Source organism: Poecilia mexicana, unplaced genomic scaffold, assembly GCF_051168715.1.
Source record: "Poecilia mexicana isolate PSO_F unplaced genomic scaffold, ASM5116871v1 scaffold_12, whole genome shotgun sequence".
NCBI classification, from domain to species: Eukaryota; Metazoa; Chordata; class Actinopteri; order Cyprinodontiformes; family Poeciliidae; genus Poecilia; species Poecilia mexicana.
The window spans coordinates 15,703,224-15,728,613 of NW_028263381.1; the positions used below are offsets into that span (position 1 = coordinate 15,703,224).

At 40.0% G+C, this 25,390-nt stretch overlaps 1 protein-coding gene across 3 annotated transcripts in view; it reads left to right on the forward strand.

The window, feature by feature from the left end:
- Nucleotides 1-1,415: 1,415 nt before the first annotated feature.
- The window catches only part of sh2d3ca (SH2 domain containing 3Ca), a 62,745-nt gene continuing 38,770 nt past the window's right edge, over nucleotides 1,416-25,390 (forward strand). The window contains exons 1-4 of one of the 3 annotated variants that reach the window (XM_014993875.2): nucleotides 1,416-1,931; nucleotides 4,024-4,287; nucleotides 4,387-4,858; nucleotides 8,822-8,861. In XM_014993875.2, the coding sequence (XP_014849361.1) occupies nucleotides 1,913-1,931; nucleotides 4,024-4,287; nucleotides 4,387-4,858; nucleotides 8,822-8,861 (795 nt within the window). In that variant the 5' untranslated portion in view covers nucleotides 1,416-1,912. Of the gene's footprint in view, nucleotides 1,932-4,023; nucleotides 4,288-4,386; nucleotides 4,859-8,821; nucleotides 8,862-16,937; nucleotides 17,475-25,390 lie in introns of those variants that run through there. The other 2 variants (XM_014993876.2, XM_014993877.2) reach the window with 2 other exon arrangements.

Genomic DNA, 25,390 nt, shown 5'->3' on the forward strand with positions numbered 1-25,390 from the left:
TATCTGCAGCAGAGGCTTTATCACCTCTCATGGTTCTTCTTTTTAGTGCTAGCTGAATAAATGAACTGAACTTCAGCCAGACGCATTACGTAAGAGATATGTGGCAAGACAGGTTCTTAGCCACTTTCTGTTTGGCATAGAATGTCAAGCTTGACTTTCTTTGCAGCTAGTTATAACAACACTGCTTTTGGATAGCAACAAAAACTAAAACTCAGTTGTTTTCAAATTCATAAACAGCAACATCTACACCAGTAAATAACTTGGCAATCTACCTGGCCCATCTTCACTTACCCCTGCGGTATTCAGTGATGACAAATATATTGTCATCATCAATGACTTTGGATTTTGCCCCTGTTTTTGTTTTTTTTGTTTTTTTTTTTCCTCCAATGCAGCAGCCCTGGTGATCACAGATTCACCGGACTGGGCGTTGTGGAAGCAGTACTCCTTGACTTCAGTACTTGGTTGTCTGTTATTAAGCCGCCCAGTGAAACTAAACTTGGCGTTAAGAGCCCTTGAGCCACTTTACCTGTTGTTAACCTCTTGTATATCTCTGTATTTAGATTCTCTCAAGTTCTCCCCTGTGCAGCTGTGGAAGTCTCTTATCCATCTTCAAGAGTACATCTCTCCAACAAAGATCCTTCCTGTGAGAACTCACCTTTCTATATGAAGCAGCTGCTCGTGCCTTTCCATCCACCCAGCGGCCCAGTCACCCCACACTCTGGAGATGATACCTGGAATAAGAAATAGGAAATTAACAGGTTGCTGGAAAACCTAGCCAGATAAAATCCAGCTCCTTGTTTTGCACCATTTGCTTCTTACAGTGGGTTTGGGCTCTCAGCTACTGAGAGAAATGATTGCTTCCTGCAGGCGTTGACTCTGTTGAAGTTTGAAATTATATCCAGTCGCTAACGTTTGTCCGTGACATATGTAATGCGCCAGTTCGACACTATGAATTTTATCGGAAATTACCTGTGCTGCAAACAAGCGTCCTCCACAGCGAAGAGAGAAGTGCTGAGCCGAAGGAGACGACTGTTATGTTGATTCAATATTTGGAAGCATGGCCGACAGACTGAACGGCTTCGTTCACTTCCTCTGCTGCCATTGCTAAAACTAGACAACTTCTCCTTCTGTTCGCTGATTGGCTGGCAGAAATTAAACCGGAGAAATCCCAGTGAATGGTTCAGACTGGGCTGTGGAACGAGATTTGAATCGAGTGAAATTGCATAGGATGGTAATGGCCAGGCTAATGGGAACCTACATAAGACTCAAATCTCTGTCTGCACTATTCGATTCTACCCTTACGCCTGAATAAAAAAAAAAAAAGATAAAAGGAGAATTCCAATATTTTGACATGTTTAAAAAAGGAGCTAATTAGAGACTAAAATTGCAGCCAGGAAACAAACGTGAAGTTTCCTTATTTCTACTTTCAGACTGGAAGAGCATGACTCATACTCTTGATACATTTTGAGCAGGGGTGAATCTCAGCAAATAAGCACAGTTAAGTACAAATAAGTACAATTAGCTTTATATGAAAAATTAAAGAAGCTATGGAAAATAGAAAACTATTAGTTTCAATTTCACTGCACTTTTTTACTCACAGCCACGAGGAAACCTTTCTAAGTGTCATTTTTTTATCAGTGTCTTTCAGCCCCGTCTCTTGTCATTTTGGGGCTTTTCATTTCCTCTTCACTTTGGTGTTTGCTGCCTTTTCACAGGAAGTTATGGTCTGCCCTGCCCCTGCTGCACATCTTTCAGTTTTGTTCCCCTGCAAGCAGAGTGTGAGCAGCGGCTCACCCTTATCTGATAAATACCTCAGCTCTTCTTCTTGTTTGAGAAAAAGCTGCCGTTCATCTTCTCCTCTGCTTTGCTGCAGCTGATCCATCTGTCACTCAACTACAGCCCGGGCGCCACCATGAGCTTACGGAAACTTGGTGAGTATCTTCTGTGTGTGTGTGAACCTGTTGCTAATATTTGTGGTCCTTTTTACATATGCTGCTCCATCAAACAGTTTTGCAATGTCTTAGTTGTGAGAAGTACCAAAAGTGTTTTATTTTATAAAAGCACATCAACTATGTAGCGCTTCAAACTCACATTGGTGTGGAAAAAACTTGCGGTGGCAAAAGACCTACTTGAAAAATCCCTTCGTAAATCCTGCTGTGACCCTGAAGGAGTCAAGTATTCACAGAATAATGCAAATACAAAGTTTCCTTCATTCTTCAAACATTAGTGAAGAAAAACAAGGTTAAGGAGTCAGTTATGGAGAGACTCCAATTATGTCAACTATATTGGTTTTGAATTATTAATTTGAACCAAACAGTCAATGATAAACAACTTCACTAACTTAAGAAAGGATTTGGGCTGCACACATTTGAATTTAAAGCATGTGTTTTTGTTTTTTAAATACACTTACAGCTTCAAATAAAAGTAGGATTTCACACTATGAATTACTTGAACATCCTGTAGCAAAGTGACCTCAACCATGTATCCATCAGACAGCTTCTGACTGGATTTTTGACATGTTTGTCAGAATTTTTAGCTAAAGTTAATTGATGTATGCATTATATTGATATTTGGGCTGCACAGTGGTAGGTATCACTGTTGCCTTGCAGCGAGAAAGTCCGGGGTTTGAATTCTGGCTTGTGGTCTTCCAGCATGGACTTTGGGTATTCTTTCTGTGTGGGTTTCCTCTGGTTACTCTTTCTTCCTTCCACAGTCCAAAAGCATTACTGTTGGGCTAACTGTTTTTTCTAAAGTTATTCTTAGGTATAAGTGAGTGTGTGTGTTGTTTGTCCTGTGTTTCTCTATATTGCCATGTAATGGATTGGCAACCATTCCACTTCCTCTCAGCTGATGACTGCTGGAGATGCAGGGCTGGGAGAGGCCTGCAATGATAAGCGAGTACAGCCAATGAATAGATGGACATTCTCATTAATAGTCAGGCTTTCATTTTTTTAAATTAATGCTTATTTTGCCATTTCTTGTGCTTACATTTACAATGTGCACAATAAAAAAAGAGTCTTTGGGGACTCTGATCAACTTTATGGACTTAAAATGCAACCACATGTGGTCAATTCTCATCGTCAGTACCAATCATATTGTCATCCTTCTCACTGTATGACTCTCAGTAAACACAAATGACTTGTTGACTATTTTTATAAAATGTGCTACTGCTAGATTCTAAACTCTCAAAGAGCAGAACAAGTATTAAAATACTAGCATCGGTAATCCCAAGTAACGTTGTTGCGGACCAACATGGTTTATTTCAAGAGTAACTTCTTCCAGTCTGGCCTTGTGGGAGCTATGTGTTAAAAGTGGTAATACTAGTGAAACAGATTTGTAATTTAGAAATAATTGGAAATCGTCAAATAAGAAAAAAAAAAACAAAATTGCATCTGTACTGGACATGCAGATAAACAATAGGAAACTTGTTTCATGAGTTTTGTCCCTAGATTTATATCTTATCCACCAAAGGCAAAGATATTACAGTATATAGGGTTTGAAACCTGCCCCTTTGTAGGTGTGCTGTTTCCTTTGAGTAAATGTACAACAAACATAATATTTGAATTCACAATATCTGCATACAGTAAATTGTTAAATGCAGAGAACTTGGCCCATGTGTTGCAAATTTGGCATTTTAAAATGAATCATTTGAATAAGTTTATAAGTTACAGTAAACTGCTTTGTCCCTTGCAGGGTTATTATTTTCAGAAGCGTTTACGCTGTTTATTGAGATGCAAAGTTTGATGGCCACATTGTCGGTAATCTTGGGTGGGTCTGTTCCACTTCTCTCTCACTGTCGCTTCTGCTTTTCAGTTATTTTAGGAGATTTCATGCAATATTAAATTATCTATATACTGAGTAGTTTCCTATAAATGAAATGAATTATGTAAAAAAATAGTAAAAATAAACAAAGAAAGGGAATCTCCAAAGTATGATTTTGAATTGATATAATTTCTGTAATATTCAAAATGTTACAGAGTTGTCATCTCACCAACCCATGCTCTCAAACTGTTCCCATTTAAGGTTTCAAATGGTTTGGCAGCCTGACCAACATCTCTTTTCGTCGCTCCACTGACAAATCGGACTCAAAGGCCTCGAAGTCAAAGGCTGGAGATGATGGTGAATGTGCTGCCTCGGGTAAGTTGAGTCCGGTTGTCGAGACAACGCTGGACGATCTGGGGGCAATGCGTCCTCGCACTGCCAGCTACGTCCGCTCCAGTGAGGACTACACACATGTGGGCACGCTGCCTCGGCTGCTGATGAGAAAGAGGGATAAAAGCAGCAAAGGTGAGCAGGGGTGATGTTCAACAAATTATTGCAAATTATTATTTTTTTTTACTGATGCTTTCTGAAACAGAGAGTTTCTAATAACCCATCTCGCTACAGCAATCTCCAACAGCAGTAAAAAGACTAAAGACAAGAGCAGCGTCAGCAGAAGTCAAAGCCAGAGACCAGCAGGAGACAAGAAAGAGGTTTCACAGACACTTATAGGTTCCTTGTCCAAGACATCTGAGGTTAAAGCGGAAGTCACTGCTGACACAGGGTTGAAAGAAGTCCCTTCAGCTGAGGGTGCAGAACATGACCCGGATGTTACTTCAGCTGATTCCAAGACGCAGTCTGAACCTGCAGAAGATCCCACAATCAACCAAAGCATCCAGTCTGGAAACAATACCGCCAGTGAGGAAGTGCTACCATCTGGTGGTTCAGATGTAGTACATCAGTTGGAGGAGAAGAAAGTGTCCAAACCTGAAGAGATTCCTGTCAGTCAAGAAAGAGAAGAAACTATTGAAAGTGATGGATTAGAGCTAAAGGAGGATGAACAGGAAGCAAAGATGGATGAAGGAGACGACATTTACTGGTGAGTTTCTGTCTTCTAGTTTTTGTTGATTGAGAAAAAACAAACATTTGTGTGCAATTATGATTATTATTGAGTCATGTTTCCCTTTATTCATCTTTTTAGTTTGCTGAGAACAATGTTTGTTTAATTGACACTTAGCAAATTATTTTTGCTCTTGTTTGCTTTGAGCTGAAGTTAGATGAAATTGTTAGTGGTTGCTGCCTCTGGTAGAGAACTAGTTTTTTCACAAGTATTGCACAAGCTATGATCTTACTACTACAAATCTGTGTGTTTTTTTTTTTGCTTTCACTTATAATATTTAGCTTTAGTTGCTTTACAAATTAAGGGTGTGAAACACAAAATATGTGAAAGGATGTTGCACTTTTTTTTTTAAAAAAAAAAGAAGATTTTAGAAGTAAAGTTGAATGACTGCATAAGTTTTATTAATCAGACTCTTGATGAGTAAATTTTGCTGTATTAAAGTTTATTTAAACATTAAATAATAGTTTGTAACAAAATATATTTTGTGACAAACAGTTCTGTATTGACAGTAATCAGATAGGAAACAGAAAGAGAGATAAGCGGGTGAAGAAAGTCTGCGGGCGGTGAATTGAACCCGAGACAGCTGTGTAAAACTTTTCAGCTTCTATAAACAAATAAACTAAAGTAAGATGCTTGTGACCCCGACTCTTGGATAAGCATTCAAACATTTTTTTAAGAGTCACAGTGGTACAAGGGCAACACTTTCAGCATATAGAGCTGAAAGTGCATTTGTATTGCATTGCATACAAATGCAATATTTTGCATTTGTATGTTGTTTTTATTTGTTTAGGTTCTCTTTATTTTTCTTTTACACTGTTTATGAAATGCATATGCTTTCTCATTACAATTTTTGGTATTTAGCTCTGAGTATGGGGCTCCTGCTTTACAAATGTGCCTCCACAGTGAAAGAGCAAATAGTTTTTTTGCATTTAAGATCCTACATTTTGAAATTTTATTCTATTTTATTTAATTTGATCCCAGTTGGGACTAAATGCTTTTCGAAAATAAATGGTAGTTTGAAATTATTTTAAATGTTTCTATTTTGGACAAGATAAACATTGGGCTTGATAAACTTTCCCCTAATTTATGATATAGTGAGGGAATGATGCACACAGAATTAAAATATAAATACTTACTCCCATATATACATACACTCCCACTAGTATTTGGCTAAATGTCTTTCAAATAGCTGCATCGGAATGACAGAGCTCATTTCAGTGATCCACTAGTTTAGATTTCTGTTCGTTGCCTGCTTAGAACACCAATTAAGCCCAAGTTCCAACCATCTTGGATCATAAAATCTATAATAAATTTATACTTGTGCACCAAGTCTTCTTTTCAAATTTCAGCTGCATGTTTGTTTGTTTTTTTTTGTTTTTTTTTAAATCCTTCTACTATAAAGAGAGATCAGTTGAAAAGGAATCCTGAAAATCCCAAAATGAAGTGTTTTGGTGAGCATGAGTCAGATTTTACCAGCAGTGGTACAGAAAGCAGAGTTCTTCAACCCTGTGGTAGGCAGAGCTATCGTCTTAGTTTGACTGCTGTGCACATACACAAAGCGGTACATGTTACGCTGCAAACACAGTCTTCTTTTAAATGATGCGTGTAAAGTGAGAAGATACTTGGATTCATTCCTCTGCTTTTTAAGGCAGCAACTAATATTGATTGCTTTTATTGATCAAATGCGTCTGGAAAGCTGCCGGTCGGCTGCTGGTTGGATGATTTCTCATTTAGCATTGATTTGCTCGTACACACAAAAGATCCTGGGAAATTAGCGTTCTTTGGGCTTATTGTGTGTGTTTCTCACTGGGGCAGCTGATTTATTAATAACTTTTTGCTCTTTGGGAGTTTAAGGGAAGAATTAAACCTCTATATGTGCGCAGGCCGCCTTCACCCAGACAGCTTGCATTCCCCGCACCGTCATCCCTGGACACGTGAAAGACAGAACCCGTAGGAAACGCAGAGTGCACATATTAGGTTTCATTAGTGCCGTGTTTGCGTGTGCTTGTTTAAAAGCACAGGCTGTATATCTGCTGCCATGTAAAGACTCCCATGTGTGAGCAGAGAGTGTCTGGCTGGCCATTAGTTCAGCTCAGTTACCGTGGGAAATAAAGCTCTGTACATCAGGCTCATTCAACAGCTCTCCCTCCTACAGTATGTCAGCTCAACCCCAAATCACCACTCTGTCCGTCCATCTCTCCGACTGCCTCTGCTCTGTGCAGCTCTTTGCATCTTTTTCCTTCTCAGCTGCCTGACAGTATCTCTTGCTTCCTTTGGTCGTTGGAAAAAGAAGAAAATAGAAATGGCATGGCACCAATGTGTTTCTGTGATAATCAGCTCATCTGACAAATGTGAGGTTTATTCTTTAGCCTTTAAAAGTTTTTTGCGCTTCACTATTTTAAGCTGATATTTGTTTGACGTGTGAGGTATGAGATAAAATTGACCGATGGTTCAGCTGTCCGTCCCTCTACCTGGTTTTGAATTCATTCATTCGGTTTCTTTAATGAAACACTTAACTTTTATTTGTTGTGTATGTGTACTACAATTTAATTGTTAAAACACGTGTTTTTATAGAGCTCAAAAATGTATTCTGTTCTTCTGACGTTTTTTTTTTTTAAATGGTCCCAAATTCTCAGCTCAGGCAGGTATAAGGGAAATCCATGCATATGAAAATTGTATAAAACAAAATGGAGTGTATAAGAACCATACTTCATTTTCTGTGCAGCTTCAAAGACTGGGTCTTTAGAGCCCCGGTGTGTGAAGAAAGTTGCTGCTAATCTCTAGTTTGCAGTTCATTTCAGTAAATTGCGCCATTTATGAGTTCAGTTTATTGCCTTGATATCAAAAACTTTTGGCTTCCACACATGGATATTTTCACACATCCATTTTTAGTCAACGTACCAGAATTTGAATTATTAAAATGACCAAAATGTTTCCTCTTGATGTAATTTTTTAGATTTAATCTTTAACTTTTGGAAATGCCGCATGCACAGTGTGCATTGACAACTTTAGCAATGACTTTTCTAATTTCTTTCTCGCGATATGTCAATCAACAAGTCGGAAATTCTCTTTCAACCGCTTTGTGTGAAATGGACACAGTTATGTGTCTGCATATCTGTACTCACTGACAATAAGTCTTCTAACTGCCATGAATTAACACAAATTTCTGCCACTATCTAACAAGAGATTATTATTTTAGCTCAATCCTTATAGAGAGATGCTGTGTTATCGGCACAAAAACAGAGGGGGAAAAAATGCTAATTTCTGAAGATAACAGTGGGAGCTTTGTAAGGCAGTGTGGAAACTATCACCATCCCCTCTCCTACTGCCATAAATGGACCTTTTGATCTGACCTCTCCCTCTGGTTGTGTGTAACACTGCTTAACTCCCGGCCTTCTGAGACGTATCTCACAACTGGGACTTGCACCAATTGATCTTAAAACTTGCTTGAGAGGATAATTGCCCCCTGCGCTTGCTCTGGCTCCTCATTGCAAAGCTGCGCTGCAGTAACCGCGGACGGACTTCCAACGCTTTTTGACACATGATCGGGATCCATCACAAGCTCGTGTTATATGCTTGCCACCAGATTTGAGAGTCCACACTCAGAAACCCTTGAAGCGCAGCAGGGTTTGTTATGTTTCTTTCCATGAGGCTGAGCAGCATCCACATTTTAAGCACTTGAAAGCTTGCGGTAGACATCCATGGGAATACAGGCTCTTTTTTCTTCTTCTTTTTTTTTTTTTTTAAAGAAGCTTGTATGTCTGTGGTAACGTGCACCTGTTAGACAAGCACATCAAACACAAAAGAAAGAGGGTGAGTATCAAAGCACAGGTATACACAATTTAGGTAGCCTTTTTTCCTTTGTTATATTGCCGAACATCTTCCTTCTTTCATCTGTCTTTTTCTTGCACATATTCACTTCTTTTCATTCTCCTTTTCCAGCCACATGAAGCCGGCAGAAACCCACGCAGAACAAGTTCAGGTCAGTCTTTAGATGTCTTTCCATTTTTATTCCTCCCAGGTTAAATATTTCTTTGGATGTTGTACTTAGAATTGTCGCATAAAACACATTTTAGCCCTCATCTGTTTTTCTATGGTGTTTCCATCAGTGTTTTGTTGCATTAACTTTTTTTTTGCGCTGTTCAGCTGGAAACACTTCCCCTGCTCAACATTATTAAATTAAAAAATTTTATGCAAGTGCTGAGATGTTGGTATCAGCCTTCAATCTGTCCTCTGTTCTGCTCATTTCAGCAGACTCACTCTGTATTTAGTCTAATTTAACCGGCCATTTAGCTAATTGAATTTTTAATGGCAATGTCAGCACTCTACATTTATAAGCAGTGCACGCTTCCTCCAGCAGGTGGCGACATCCTCTCGAGCTGAGAGGTCCATATTTATGAGTCTGTTTTTGACCTTGGACATAGTTGGGTTTAATGCACCACGTACACAAACAAACTCTTCAGGAATAAGATCAAAAGTGGACCCTGAGAGATGAAGGATGAAGCTAAATTAGAAAGGATGGGAGAAGAAAAGACGGAGGGAAAGTGGGTGCTTGAGGAGCAGTTTTTGTATTGATTACACATCACCGGTGAGGTGATAAAAGCCTTCTCCTGTGACCCTGACCTGTATTCCCTCTTTGTAAAACAAATGTCTCAGACTCAACAAATTGACTGTAGATAACCATCTTCCCAACTCTTCTCTTCTTCGGTTATTCTTATTGTTTGAGGCAAACATCAGTTGTAGTTAAAGACCAAATAGGAATTAAAAGAAAATCTTTGCACATTTGGACTCAACAGTTGTGCCAACATTTTCCAAATATGTCGCATATACACTCAAATACTCCTCAAATATAGTTTTAAGCTATACTGCTGCTCTTTTACAAGGACCTTACCGTTTTATTTCATGTCTTTTGTGGCAACTCTCTGACACTCCTGCTAGCTGCACGTATCCAGCCTTCTTTGTCACAGTTCCAGTTGTTGTAAAGTTTTGAACTGTTGTTCTGACTGCAGATATAGACATTTTAGAGAGCAGCTCTGCTCTTTGTGACATATAAAGATCCACAGCCAAGGCTGTAGATAAACATCTTCCCAACTTCCCTTCCCTCTTCCCTCAGTTAATACAAAACTGAGCATGCTGTCTTGGCCTTCCCATTTTGAAGTTTGGAGAAGAGTAATGGACCTCTGTGTCACAGCAAGGCAAATACTAAATATTAACGTTGATACATACATGATTCATTTTGGAAAGCTCAAACTGAAAAATTACATAATCACATTTTAATTTTTTTTTAAGTTTTACACTGAATCAAATTATAAGTTGGATTTTTTTCATGTTGTTTTTCCAGACTATTCTTGTATGCACTAATATATATGAACTTATGTTGACACATTTTCACCAGTGATGTGAGTGGATGTGTTGGGTGGTGCGTGTCTCTCACATAAACTCTGACATCTATAATATTGCAGTCAAATTATTCTACCATATGTTCTCTCTTAAACTTTATAAACTGCATGCATACGAAATAAAAATAAAGAAGCTTTGCACTTCTTTCAACTCTAGCAGACCTAATGTTTTATGTTCATTATAAACACCAGTCCTGCATGATTTGTCACCACAGCAGCCTCACCCACCACCCACCCGCCCGCCTCCCAGCCCTCTCCCTAAAAGCTGCCAGCAGTGTCCCCTTCTCCTTCCACCTCTCTGAAACATTTATGACAGCTGATGTTTAAATCAGGAGTCGGCCTCAGCGCACCCTGTTATAATGGGAGAGACCAGCCCAGCGGCTCAGTTTTCCACATGTGCTCAGTCGCACCCATGCCTATACACACAAACACTAACAATAAAAATTGGACAACACTGAACAAATATTATGCATCGGATAAAAAAAAAAAAAAAAAAAGATTAAATGCTGGGGTTAAATAAATAAATAAAGTATTCACTGCCAACGTCTCGGTTTTATCTTTTAACATTTTTGCCGGGTTTTTATGAGCTGAAGAAACTGGCTCTGATTTAAGCAAAGTAAAAAGCGACTTTAAATGCTTTGTGGATAGTAAACACTTGTGACTACACTGTGGTACTAATTAGCTCAATCTCAGCGTCTTTTATTACTTCACGTGACGTTCATGTGAACTCTTTTACAATAACGCGCATCTATTTTTGCCTGCGACCCAGCCTTCGCTTTGTCTCCTGCTTTGTTCAGCGGTTCGGTTTAACAACAACGGGATGGGGCCAAAGGGGGGGGGGGGAGGTGGAACGGGTTGGTTTATATGAGGTTTATTAACATATGTCTGGGACTCTCGTCGCTGCTCGGGATAAAATATTGTGTGCGCGTCGTGTGTGTGCGTGTGTGTGTGTGAGAGGGGGTTCAGCTGTGGATCAGTGTGTTGCTGAATGTTTGATTATGCGAATGGTTTTAAATTTCAAAGATCTGCAAGCGTCTGAGAGGTGCTCAATTAAATCAAAGCAGCGCCCTTTGGGGGGATTGCATGTATTATGTGAGCTTCTGCTACTGTAGACTGAATAAGTGCGGCATCTTTTTTTTTTTTTAAAGAAATGAACATTTTTAAAAAAGGCCTGGTTATCTTTGATATCAGTTACAGTTATTTTTGGTGGGCATCATCACTATGCTGTGTGAATTTTCATTATTTATTAGATTTATGTCAGCAAAAGTGATAAAAACATAATAGCCTTCTATAAATCATGAAATATCGTGTGTGTGTGTTTCTCCTGTAACACGTGAGCAGCTTTTTTAAGCTCTAACCTCAATCTATGGAGAACGCTCCTCCATTTAAGTGTCAGATGACATGACTGCTGGCGATTTGATGAACTCTTTTAATTTTGCAGTTCTTCCCCAGCAAAGCTCAGCAGATACAGACTCATTGACCTCAATTATCTCCATGTCAAATCCAGACCCACGTAGGCACCTGACTGTATAACTTCGATGACATGAACAGCAAGATTAAAAGACGGGAAACACGGTCAGCAATTTTAGAAATTCATTTTGACTGTCACAACTTGGTGATACGGTTGTTGCGAGAACGGACTGTAGTGTCCAAAAAGTTTTGGAGTGATTTCTTTCCTTTGTTAAAGTTTATTTTTATGCAATGGTATAATGAGATCCCATTTCAAGCAATGCATTCTGTGATTACAATGTCTTTCCTTTAATTTCCTTTTAATATCATTGGACTACTTGGTGCATGTATTGTGCTACACCAATAAACTTGCCTTATTACCCAACTTTATAAGGTTTTATAACTAACTACCTAACCCACAGTCAGGCATGTACAAAGAACTTCTAAAATTACCACACCGTCAAAGTCCCACCTTTTAAGAGGCTCAGCTAGGATTCATATTGATACTCCCCTCATTTTGCGTATTTTGTCCACCTCTTCAAGGTCAGCATGCCACAAATCAGCACACAAAGCCAGGAATGATGCCACATTCATCTCTCTTATACAATATGCCGCTTTATTCACACTAAAAAAATGTGCCTTGTTGCCACAGCAACATATCGGTTAAAGGTTTAGACATTTTAATGTGATTATAGCAAGACAGCTGAATTTAAATTGCACAATTTCATGCCTAAATCTTTTTTTTTTTATTTTTTTTTTACAATATATCTGTGGAGACAAAGTGTTTGAGTTTCCTCTATATTGCAGCAGTCTGGTGTTACGAACAGGCTTTGACACACATATCTAAGGTTTAATGCAGATTAACCAGAAGGTGGTTAAGGTCCACCCTGATGGTGATCAGATACACCAATCACAGAGAGGCACATACACACAGATCATTAACTGCACCCTTTTAACCCCCCCCCCCCACACACACACACACACACACACACACACACACAGCCTGCATGGCCTTTGTTTTTAGGGCATGAACACACACATTGACACAGTTACAGATGTGTTTGCACATATAATCTCTATCCCGCGGTTTCTCTCTCTCTCTCTCTCTCTCTCTCTCTCTCTCTCTCTTTTCTCACACACACATTTTTCCACTCTTCCCACTCACACCTTTTCTATCACGTGCCTATCTCCCACACATCCAGACACACTCTTTCATTAGTAAGACGCTCACAGGCACAAGCAGGGATTCTCCATTGTCCTCCCTATCAGCCTGCGGGATGAGGCTTACTAATTAATATTTAACTGAAGCCCGCCTCCAACCAGGGGGAGAGATGAGGAGATAGAGGACTGGAGTGAGAGGAAGGTGGAGGGATGGCCAGGAAGGGGAGCAGGAGGGCGGAGAAGAAGAGTGGGGAAAGGGATCAGAGAGGAGAAGAGGCTGGAAGGAGGAGGTTAGGCTATTGATCAGAGGGATAAGAAGGTGAGAGATGAGAGCAGGAAGGCTGTGATAAGACCGACTGGAGAAACACTGGATTTGATGGAGAAAGAGAGAAAGTCCGTGGTGCAAAAGAGACAGAACAACCTCAATGAATGTATGACGGGATAAACTCTTAGAAAAATGAATTTTTGGTCAATTATAGTAAGGTACGTGAGGGTTTTAATAAATTTAGCACATCAGCAGAACTCAAAATTTACATCCTCTCAGCTGTGTGTGAAAACTAGCATATCCACCAGAAATCTTATCTCACTCTTGGATTATTTTTTTATTTTTTCAATTTTTCAAAAGAAAAGTTGACTCAGTCTTGCTTTGCTTAATGCCTCATCTCACCCGCCACAGCGACTTGATGTCTGTCACTGTGATTCATCTGAGGATGCGAAATGACACACGTAAACAAGTGTAAGGCTTGAGAACCCATTTCACTTTGAAACAATGACAAGTTGTGCTGGAACCTTTCACTGGTGCAAATCTGAAGAAGTCAGAGGAAGCCGGAGTTATTGGCAGAATATAAAGTATTCACACACCTCTGAATCCCAGAATGTGGTGGCTCTGTTCACAGCTGGGAGACAGTGCAGTTTGATCACTTTTTTCCTCTCTTCTTACCTCTGTTAGGGAGGTTTGCGCAATAACGACTCCAATTGGCAATCCTATATATTATCTACTATATGTGTGTATTTTCATCTGCAAAGGTTGATTCAATAAGGTGCACTTAACAAAGTTACAATACAAACTTTAATGGTGTGAGATTTTCTCACACTTTCCACAGCAGATCTTCGGTTTTTGCTGTAGTTGATGTGCTCACTTAGGTTCAAACCACACCTCGGTTACGTCTCTAATTACTCAGCAAACAAACCCTCAGCTGGCCCACCCGCGCAGCGCTTCTCCACCCCATCCTCCTCCTCTTTCACTCCTTCCATCCTCATCCCTTCCTGTTTTTCATTCTCAACCCCTGTGCCCGTTTTATAAACTTGTTTTGTCCCATCCATCCAGCTCATCCCTTCTTTATGATACTTCCATATTCTTTTTTCATGTGTCTCTTTATTTTTAACCACTTTTTATCCAATCAATCCCTTTGTCCCACTCATCCTCCTCATTCTTTTTTCCTAACCTCATTTTATTCCCATTTAATCCCTCTTGTTCTCCTCATTTTACCTTTTTTTGACCATCCCATTCTCACTGTCCATTTTTAAAACCCGTTCTCAATCCACCCATTATTCTCACGCCCGCTTGTATTGAGTTCAATAGTATATTACAAAGCGATATTTTTTTTCTTAGATAACCAACATTTGCCTTTTATTTTACTTTTTACAGATGGCAATAAACCTCTCTGATTACAAGACAACTTTTTAACGCTTTCTTAGAAATGTGGTGCACAGACAAAGCAACCGGTATGTGTGGGCGTAGCGCACCACAGCTACCATAATATATACTCGTGGCTGTGTCATAAAAGGTTTTGTCGTGGTATTATCGAGCAACAGCAAGAGGAGCGCAGGTCTCCGAGAGATTATTTGCGTCCCACCCACTGTGTAATCTGTCTAATCCACGCCTGGATGATTTGAGATTACATGAAGAGGAGACGATGTGGTTAATGAATCCATCCTGTGTTTTGTTGCTCTGCATTTGTGACCTTTGGTTTTTATTCTTTTTGGCCCACTAGCATAGATTCAACAAGCAGATTAGAGTGGGGTCAGAGTGCGCGTGCTGGTACAGGGAAAGGATCTTTCTTTTCTCCTTAGCTCCATCTCTCTCCTTCTTTCTGCATTGCTGCAGTGGCGCAGGCCCAATTAAGTGCAGTGTCAGAATTTGGGATGCTGTCAGGGCTCCCTGGCTGGCGTTTCCACAGTGAAGTGTCCTCAACAAAGTCACTCAGGAGGCCTCCGGAGATGGGTGCCCCACCGCACCTGACATCTCCCTGCTGCTGTGTGTGTTTCTGTGTGAAATTGGCCAGTGAAAAATCACACCCTGTTATGCTTGAAACACCTGCCACTGCTTTCCAGCTCATAATGAGCTGTCTAGCTGCAGCCGGCATGGCCTTTTAGAGACACATCATTATATTCAGCTACGCACAGGCACACACAGGTAGCGTTTATGATACAACCAAACTGTCTGCAGAGGTGTGTGTGGTAAAATGTAGACGGGAACCTAAAGACAGAGTTCTGGATTTTTGAAGTAGGAAAAAGGCTACGGGTGCTTTTCATGTTCTGGTGGCGCCTTTACCTCCGTCTCACCTGTAGAAAAAACTTTAAACTGTCCCTTTAATGCTGTTTAGCAGAGTCTGTGTCACTTTACTTGTTGTGGAAATCCAGTTGTTTTGCTATTTCGTCCTTTTAAGTGGATGAAATTTACCTTTCATAAAATCAAGTGTTGGCCTAAATGTGTAAGACTAAACCTCTTGCAATGTAAATGATCACTTTATCTTATTGCCAATGTATTTAAAAATATGAGTTCTATTCCTCAAGGAAAATATTCCACAGAATGCTTTAGAATAAATTTCAGGATCTATCAAGTTGTTCTTTCAGTATAGCATTTACTAAAACCAACAAATCACAGTGAAACTGACATGTTGGTAATCATAGTTTTTTTTTATTTCCTCCGTTTCCTGTCCGTTTTTCACAGTAGTGACATGGATTTAAAATAACATCTATTGTTAGTTTGCTTTAAAAACTAGATAGTTAGATAAAATTCTGATTTGAAGTAACATTTGTTTTAGCCTGCTGTGTTTTTATTGTTCTTGAAAACTGGCTAAAGTTGATTGACTCTTTATGGCGCCCCCTCTGGCCAAATGGTAACGTGCCCACAATATTTTATTGAATATGACAGAAAACGGCAAGCTTCAACTATTTACAAATACTATTTTTTCATTGTAGTCTGCGATTTTTAAGCAGATTATCAGTGCTCAGCATCCGCCCAACCTTTACAAACTTTCCGTCCCAAATCTTTTTCGTGGAAAGAAGTGTAACTGTGAAAGACTGAATAAAAATTGCCATCACAAACTTCTGTTGGATTTTTCTCTCTGACTTCAACGTCATAGTTACAAGGCACAAATACTTTTTGTGCCAAACCTTCGTAGGAACCCCTGCAACAAATTACCTTGAAACTTGCATCATTGACTCAACCCCCAGTTGTCTAATTCTATTCTCAACTTCTAGTGTCAAACCTGAAGACGCTCTGAGACGTCAGAGGTCCAGAGAAACTTTGCTTTTCTTTGGTACACTTAAAAAAAATGCAGTTTTTTGTTGTCCCCCCCGAGTCCCCCTCCGCTCTATCTGTTGTATATTTGTATATTTCTTCAAAAGGAAATACATCTCTACACCTCTGGCTATGCGATGTGAAGGTGTGACCATGAACGTAGCACAACGCAGGCTGCACACGTCCTCCGTTCCTCTCCCTAATCTCCTTCATTCATCATCACATCTTTTAATTTTCTCCCTCTCCTCCAATCTTTTTCTCACTTTCTCTCCCTCCCCTCCCCTTTTTATACCCTCGGCGCTTGTCAGCATTGTCTCAGCCGCTCTGGGAGCTGAAGGGAAGAGGGGTTGGTGTGGTGGGGTGAGGTGGGGGGGGGGGGTCATTGTAGGGGTGGGTGGGGTTTCTGCCCAGCAATTCAACAGCACTCCTCTCAGCTTCAGCCTGTAAGCATTCTCCCCCCTCCCCACCCCTCATCATACACCACCCTCCCACCATCCCTCTCCCTCTGGTCCACCCTCCCCCCACCCACACCCCTTTCATGGGCAGGCAATGAGGTAATCCCTAGCAGCGGCGTGAAGCAAGTGCAGAGAGAGAGAGAGAGAGAGAGAGAGAGAGGAAGGCAAGCAGAAGCGAGCTGAAGCAGAAGCCGGTGCGGGGCAGGAGTGTGCGGGGAGGGATGTCAGCAGCTGCACCATCTCTCGCTCTCATCCTCAGCACTGCTCGTGGGTGAAAGGCTGATGTTGCGAGCCGGCAGCCGGGGCTTCTTTAGATGTGCAGCTTGCAGCCTGCTCTTGTTTGCGAGTGGTGGCAGAATGTTGAGGGTCTGTTAGGCAGGCGGAGAGGAGTGGGAGAGGGAGAGGCTTTTGAGCTCTGAGGTTGGTGTTGGTTTGGACTCCAGGAGTAAGAAGAGGGCTAGGTGAGGTAAACCAAGAAAAAAAAAAGAATTAAAGAGATTGGAGTGGGAAGGTGTGAGCCCAACATGACGGAGAGGTGTAGTCTGTGGAGTGCTCTGTCAGCTGCAGCATGCTGCTTCTACAGGGGATCCTTCATGCAGGTGCAGGTGAGTGCTTTTTTTTTTCTCTCTCTCTTTTTGCGCATGTCACCATCAGACATATGTGCACTCTGATTGCACACACCCTTTAAGTTGACTTATTCTGAACATATGTGCATGAGCGTGCATGAGTGTGTGTTTAGGTTTTTCTTCCTGGGCTTACTCCTGGCTGCCTTTGCTGTCCTGGCAGCCGGTAATGTCAGCCTGCCTTGTAGTTGGCAGACTGATGATATCATACACTCTGCACAGCACTCGGGGTGTCAGATGGACTGTGTGAAAACTCTGCGTGGACAGAGTTGGAGAGGGGTGCTGAGGGAGGGGAGGGCTTTTTGCTGTTTTTTTTGTTGTTTTTTTTCAGGGGGAGTTTTGAGTTTGTGTGAGGGAGGGAAAGGAGCACAGGAATGATTATTTATTGTAGGAGAGTTAAAGAATATGTCCGAAGGGCACAGTAGAGAGTGTACGGTATCATCTTCTACTTTGGTCTAAATCTGGCTTGAAGCTTGAAACCAAATATCTGACCTTATTCTAAGAGAAAATGACACCCTCGACTTGTTTTGTCTGTGTTTTTGTGTTTGTATCTGAAATGTTCTCTGTATTTCTCATTATTTCTTACTTTTATGAACAAAAAACGATTATAGAGAGCTCTGCAGAGCAAAGCATTAATCCTGATGTTGACACGTTCCACCTTGTTTAAGAACATTTCGTCACTGTCTTTGAGTTTTCTGCCTCTTGTTTCAACTTTTGTTTTTCTTTTTTGACACATCTGCTTTTATTTAGAAACTCAACCTATTGAACTTATTTCAATTAAATCTGCCATGGTGTTCCTCTGTAGGGGTGCTTGCGGTGGAGCTGTGTGTGTGTGTGTGTGTGTGTGTGCGTGTGCGTGTGTGTGTGTGTGTGAGGCGGGATTTAATTACAAGTCACTGAATAGTTAAGAGTTAAGTGGGAGCGTTTCTTGGATAGGAAAATAAATTGCTTTAATTCACTCTAACTTGGTTGTGTTTACAAATAGTGTGATGCCGTCTAAAGACTAATATTTACTCCACGATTCATTCTAATTAAATAGGCCTGTCGGGCACAAAGCAGGGAACTGAATAACCCAAACACTCTGCTACACGGAGAAGCTTTAACTTTGTTGCTTCTATTCAAGTGGTGAAATAGGAGTAGACAGTCTATTTCTAATTGACAGTCAAAGTGGATGAATCGTATCTCGGTTAGATTTCTTCCACTATAACCCATATAGTCGCACTGCGATCAAATCACTGTCCAATTCAGTCCAAATTATAACACAATGCAGTTAAAGTTATTACTGTTCAACTTTGCTATCCGAGGAGGCGCAGCCAATTAGATTGAGACAATAAGTTGGTTCAAGAAAGAGACGCAGCTAAACACATAAGCACTGATCCCAGGAGCACCTCTATGGTAAACTTTATCATGGAGTGTATGCATAGCTAATGGCAGCAATAAATCCCTGAATGATTCAAAGAAAGAGACACACGGACACCTGGCCAGGAATACTTTCTGTAAGAAAGAAGAGCGCGCATGCCGTAGCTCCATCAATGGCTTGATGCAGGAAAAAGATTTGACTGGCAGCATTTTTGATGAACACTCGGCCAGGACTACTGAAAGGTAATGTGAATATTAGCTCAATCAATAACACAGGGCACTGAGCTACGAGTACTTTCTGTGAGAACTAAAACAAGGAGAGTAAAGACGATTTATTGTAGCTGCCGTGTTGCTGGGGGATTTTGTCCAGGGAAGAAACAACAGTCAATCACAGAACTACTCAGTACCTGGTCAGGAGTTCATCCTATGAAAACTTTTTACTGTGTTTTTGTTTATTTTACTTCAGTTCTGCAACTTATATATATATATGACTGCCTTATTTACTTGACTGTTGGGATTTTAAATGACTTCATTTATTTTGCTTCAGTTAAATGCGTAGCAGTATTTTGTAGGTTTGTTACAGTTTTGCCCCTTTGTGTATTCACTTTTTTTTTTGCAGTGGCTTGTCACGATGTCAATAAACATAATACGCATTGTAACAAGTTTATAATTCACATGTCCAAGAAATCATTCCTGCGGATTTTATTTAGCCATCAGTAAAGTCATCCTAAGGAAGAAGGAGGGATGGTGCTTCATCCATTTGGATGTATGACTGTGGAGCACAAGTTTGACACTGATTTATGGCTGCTGCTTTTTGAATTCTGGACCATGTTTGGGTCATAAACTTCCACAACAAGTTTATGTGCTGGCTTGGTTCAGATAAAAAGCTCAGATCTGTTAGAGTAGCTGGCAGTATGTTGCTGTGTTACTCCCAAACCATAAAAACGACTGAATATATGAGGCTAGAGTTAATCCAACACCACAATTACCTTGACTCCAATCATCTTCAAGTGTATGCTTGACGTCTTCATCTCTGTTTGCAGTGTGTTTCTGTAGCAGTATGATGTTACCACAGACAGGTTTTGCATATTGACCCAAGTATTGCTAACTTGAAAAACTTAAAGCAGTGCAGTAATCATTTCATGTTAATATCCTATTATAATATGAAAAATGCCTATTAAAATTGCTGGAGATGAGATGCTAAAGGTGCATCTCAGTTTTGAAAACTGAAAGGTTTATACTGACCTGGTGAGTAACAGTGAGAGTAATTACACAGCATCACTCTGCATCATTAGCAACTGCAGTCTGTTTTTGCCCACGCTGGGTCCTGCTGCTTCAGTGTCCATTAGTGATGTGAAAGAGAACCATGTACAACTTTTTCTTCTCTTTTTTCCCCCTCAAATTTTTCAAGGCAAATCGCTGTAGCAGCTCATGGCAATCGTCCCAGTCAGATCAACTTCAATAAAGACAAAAATGACCAAAAATGAATTAAAATGTCACAAGAATCGCTTGGAATACCTTCATTTTTAAAAAGACAAATTTCTGAATTCAACAAGGAGGCCATGTTGTTTTGCTGTTGCCTTCTGGGGAAAAAAAAATGCTTTTGACATGGTGACAGTGGTCTCTGACCTAAGTTCATCAGCTGTATCAGTGGGGAGATTACACTTGATCCCTTGGTCTAGACTGCAGTGTGCTGACTGTGAACACACAAACCCCTGCATATGTTCACACGCAGAATAATATGTGGCTTAACAAATGTGTCGGCAGTGCTTCAAGCATGTAAAGTGGGACCCTCTCAACAAGCCCCCAGACTCCGACACATACACACATTCACAAACGCATAAAAAAAAATGCATTGGCCCGCACGGAATGATGGCCTCTTCTGCTTTGATTGTTTTTTAAATTAATCTTTTGTTGTCCCCCCTCTATAGCGTCTACCTTCCTTTACCTCCCTCCCCCTCCCATCTCTGTGCCTCTCAGTGTTTGAGCCTGATTCCCTGCTGACCTGACCAGCTTTTGGCTGTCGTCATTCCAGCCGGCAGCCGGTCCTTGTGTCCTTTAGCGTTCCTGCAGTCCCACTTTATCTAGAATGTTGCTGTGACCTCCAACCTTGCAACATGGCACTCCTCTGCCATCCAGTCCCTTGCAATGTAATGCAGGTTTCTGCTTGTGGAGGCTTACAGCACTGAGTGTGGTGTTTTATATCACATTCTGACTGTTTTTTTTTTTTTTTTTTGTCATTTTGAATTCTTATGTCATTCAATTGCATGCTTTGGATTAGCAAGGCTCAGCTAAATTGTTCATTTGGATATGATTTTTTTCCAGGGAGACTTATTAGAAGCTTACACCATAGCCTGACTTGATTGATGTTTGACTTTTGTTTGTGAAAGTTTAGTTTGCTAAAGTGATAATGCTAAACTTAGCTAATTGTCTGTTGGTTCGTAAAAGACTTTTCAGCTTGCTAAAGTGGTAATGCTAGCGTTAGCTTGTTTTCTGTATGTTTTGTGACTGTTTGGTTTACTAAAGGTCTAACCTTAGTTGCTCTTATGCCTGAATGTGACAGTTTAGTTAAACAAGCTCTGTTAGCTTAAACATAACCACAAGATGGTTTCCATTGTGCTTTGGGAGAAACAATGACATCTCTTAATGTATTTATTAAGCAATTTTGGTTATTGAAAAAAATTACCTAAGAACTGATTAACTGATTGGTTTTTAAAAGGAAAACTATAAACATTCCATTTCTTATTTCTTATTACATTAATCTATTGTTTTTTCCCCAGGTGCCCTGTAATAAATCTTTCCTACATATTGAAGTGGTGAACTTTATTACATTGACATCTCTTCTGTATATCTTTTCCATCCCCTCTTTCACAATTTAATAACACAAAATTAAACTCTTCACTGTTTCTTCGTTGTCTATAGGATTTCTTTTATTATCTCTCAAGTACTTCATCGTGTTTACCTTAGATTTATTAGTTTTGAGGTCACAAAAAACTTTGCCATCAATTCGCACCGCTTGCATGTTTGCTAAAATACAACTTTAAAAGAGTAGGAAGATTTTAGTTGGTTTTGGTCCTGAGTTTTGTCCCAGCAGGCTCAACATCAGTTCATCAGTCATGTCCCAGAGGGGGGTCGTTGGTGTTTGGAATTAGCTTTACCCATCACCCCACTTACTGTCTCGTCTGTGTGTAGTTGACTGCATGAGATACGGCAATCCTAATGCTGTTTGTGTGTATGTGTGTGTCAGTCCGTGCCAGAAAGGGGAGTCCAAACCGATTGGTATGTTTTAGTACTGAAATATTCACCATGTAATCCCCTCTTCTCCACTCCTCCTATCGCTCTCTCTCCCTCTCCTCCCCAAAGCTTTTCACTGCAAATCCTCTTTTGGCGTGCCCGCCTGTCACACCCTGCAGGCTCATAGTGTGAAGGGCAGCTGTGCACGCATGTGTGTGTGCATGTTTCTCTGGGCGTGTGTCTGTGCGTGCATGGCTAGAATTGCCTTTTTCCCGACTCCATATTCTCATTAAAGCGCTGTGATAGTTTGGGCACTAATGAGGAGCAAGAAGTCTGCCGTTTTGTGTGTTTGCGTGTGTGTGTGTGTGTGTGTGTGTGTGTGTCGGCCGTATACGAGTGTGTTTTATATATTTACAATAACGTGTCTGATTCTCCAGAATGTTACTTATTGGTTTGTAATGGCTATTTTCAGAGATTATTGTTTTGGCATTAGTTAAAGAGAGTGTTTGGTTTAAGCTTCTGTAATTGAGCAGATTTTTTAATTTTTTTTTATGTTACGATTTTGACACATTTAAACTTTTGTGATCCCCTCCGAGCAAAGATTTCCTGAAATTAGTGTGAGCCAGTCGGCGTCAAGTCAAACAAAATGTGGAAAAATGTGCCCCTCCCGACTCAACCCCTCTTTGTTTACTTGCTTAATTTCGCACATTTCCCAATGCCTTTGGGATCATGGGTATTTTCTTTGATCCTGTTTATGCAAATACTGCTATTTGATATAAGATCAGACGATGAGACGTGATGCATAAAGAAAAGGCTTGTCCTGAGGAATTTATTAGTTCTTGACTCTCTGAAAGCAAGAACAAAGTAAAATTCCCCAAAGCTGCATACATATTTAAACCTTTTCTGTAAACAGTCTCCTTTCATGCCAACATCACTTCCATTCAGTTTTGCATTAAAATGTTCGGAGCTGGCGAGACTCTCCTTTCACTTGAAGAACTTTCATTGCTGTCGCATTCCATTGGTGATAAAAGTTTGTTTCCAAAACTGAGACAAAGTTCCCCTGAATGACTGTTATACAACGATATCACTTGCCGGTCACCTCTGACGATGAAGTTTGAGCTCATGTGATATACAGAATCGCTTTGCGGAAGACAAAAAGATTCACGTCTTTGTTTCCAAAACAGATGCTCTACTTTGCCATCCACACTGATCTCTCCTTGGTGAGGTTTTGGGCGTACACCGGTATAACTTCACTTTTGTTTTTGCTTCCTAAAGAAATCAGTCATGATTGGTGCAAATGCTAGAGAGTATTGGTCTGGAAAGTATCAAATTTTGTTCAAGAACGGATACTATAAGTTGATTTTAATCGGCTTTTACGCGTGACAGTCACAAGGAACTGATCCCTGTTTTAAATTTTTCATAGTATGTTAATGTTTTCCACTGTAAACATGTTTAAACTTCTTTATTTCATGCTTGGGTAATTAAAATAACAATGTTTGTGCTATGTTATACAGAGCTTGTTCCTTTGTCATGAAGAAAAAATATATTTGAGTAGGTAGGTAGCTTGAAAATAGAGATTTAATGAAAATCTGTCATTAGTAGCAATGATTAGGTTTACTGTATACTGGGAGAATTGAAGAAATGTAACCTGTGCAAGAGCATTTTATTCATTTAAACACAACTTAAGTTGTCAAGGCTATGTGTATTTTATGGCTTATAGAGTTGTTTAAGTTATTTGGTCAACTTTTTTACATAATATTTGTTTTAATTTAATAAGAAAGGTCTTAAAAATCTGTTGAAAAGCCTCTAGACAAAATTATTGAAAGCTGCATAAATCCTGATGAATACAATAATCACACATAAGGAGTACATTCATTTATAGGCAATACTATAGACAATAGATAATACTTGGAAGTATGGACTGGTTCAACACTTAAAAGCTCTAGTTGATGCAGAACCATCAAATGTTCAGCATAAAGAAACCCCAAACTAATCCTCTGGGCTTTAGTTTCAAACATGGTACCTCCAAGTGCCTCTCTGATCATTTCCTGAGTTAAACATTACAGGGTTTGATGTTTCCTTCACTAAACTAAGTCTTCAAACTTTTATCGGGCATGCCCTCTTCACACTTAAATCAGTCTACTGAGTCGATGCAATAAAGATGGAAATGCTAATATTATGCAATGCAATATTAAAGGAAAAAACCTAATGCATTTTTGCTGGAAGGTTTTTATTGGAAACCAATACAGGAAATATTGAGTTCCATATAGGAGAACGCTAACGAGTCCACTGGTAATTCATTCTTCAGCACTGGTTTGTCTCTTTCAGACTTTGCTTTCAGGCTCCTTTTAACTCCTTATACTGGCTTTGGAAGTTAAATCACTGAAAGTTAATTGGGTCTTTGGCTTCAATTTACTACAAGGAAAGGTTACTCTAAAAAGGCAAACATGTTTTTCATTTGTGAATGTATCAAATGTGAATTAGCAGATTACGTTGACGTATGGCTCGCTGAGTCTCTTAGGAGCAACTTTTGACTTGTTTTGCAAAGGGGAATTGAACAGATTGAAATCTCAGCTTTGACTGAGATTAGTCTTTAGGTCATCGAGGAGATGGCTTTAAATGAGGAGTTTAAATAAATCCCTCAGTGCGTCATCTGAGGGCAGACCAGATAGTCCAGCAAAATGCATCGCCCGCTTTGCCACTTAAACAAGAGAAAATGCAAAAACGGTCTCCTCATATTGTGGCTTCTAGCTGCAGGCGAGGATCACAGAGCTTTCCAGTTCAGTGCTTCGTGTAATCATCTTCTCCCTCCTGCATGATAGACGAAAGCTCTATCAAGAAGAACACAAGAACATAAAGCTATGGCGAATGCTCCTGTGCATTTAATCACAGGTTAGACTCTTGAAACGGAAGCCGGTGCAGGAGAGATTACACTCAAGAAAGCATTGATGTGTGGTAGTTTGAGATAAGATTTGACTCAAGATCATCTACTGATGGCAACATTTCTTGAGAGTTTATTGCAGTAGCCTGTGTTAGGAATCATATTATTCTATTAGATTTTTAAATCTTGGTTTTCGAGTGTGGATTTTGGCTTATGGTAAAATATACATAGATAATTTAAATAAACAAAAAAGCATAGTAAAATTGGATAAAAAAAAAAGATCTTTGGTTTTTTTATGTCCCACATTCATTCACAACTTTAAACGATGACTCATGAATGATAGAATCTGTCTCTCATCTCTGTTTCGCCACTAGACTCTCAGAACTGACTCAAACTACTGCTGCAAACTCTGTGTGTGAGAAAG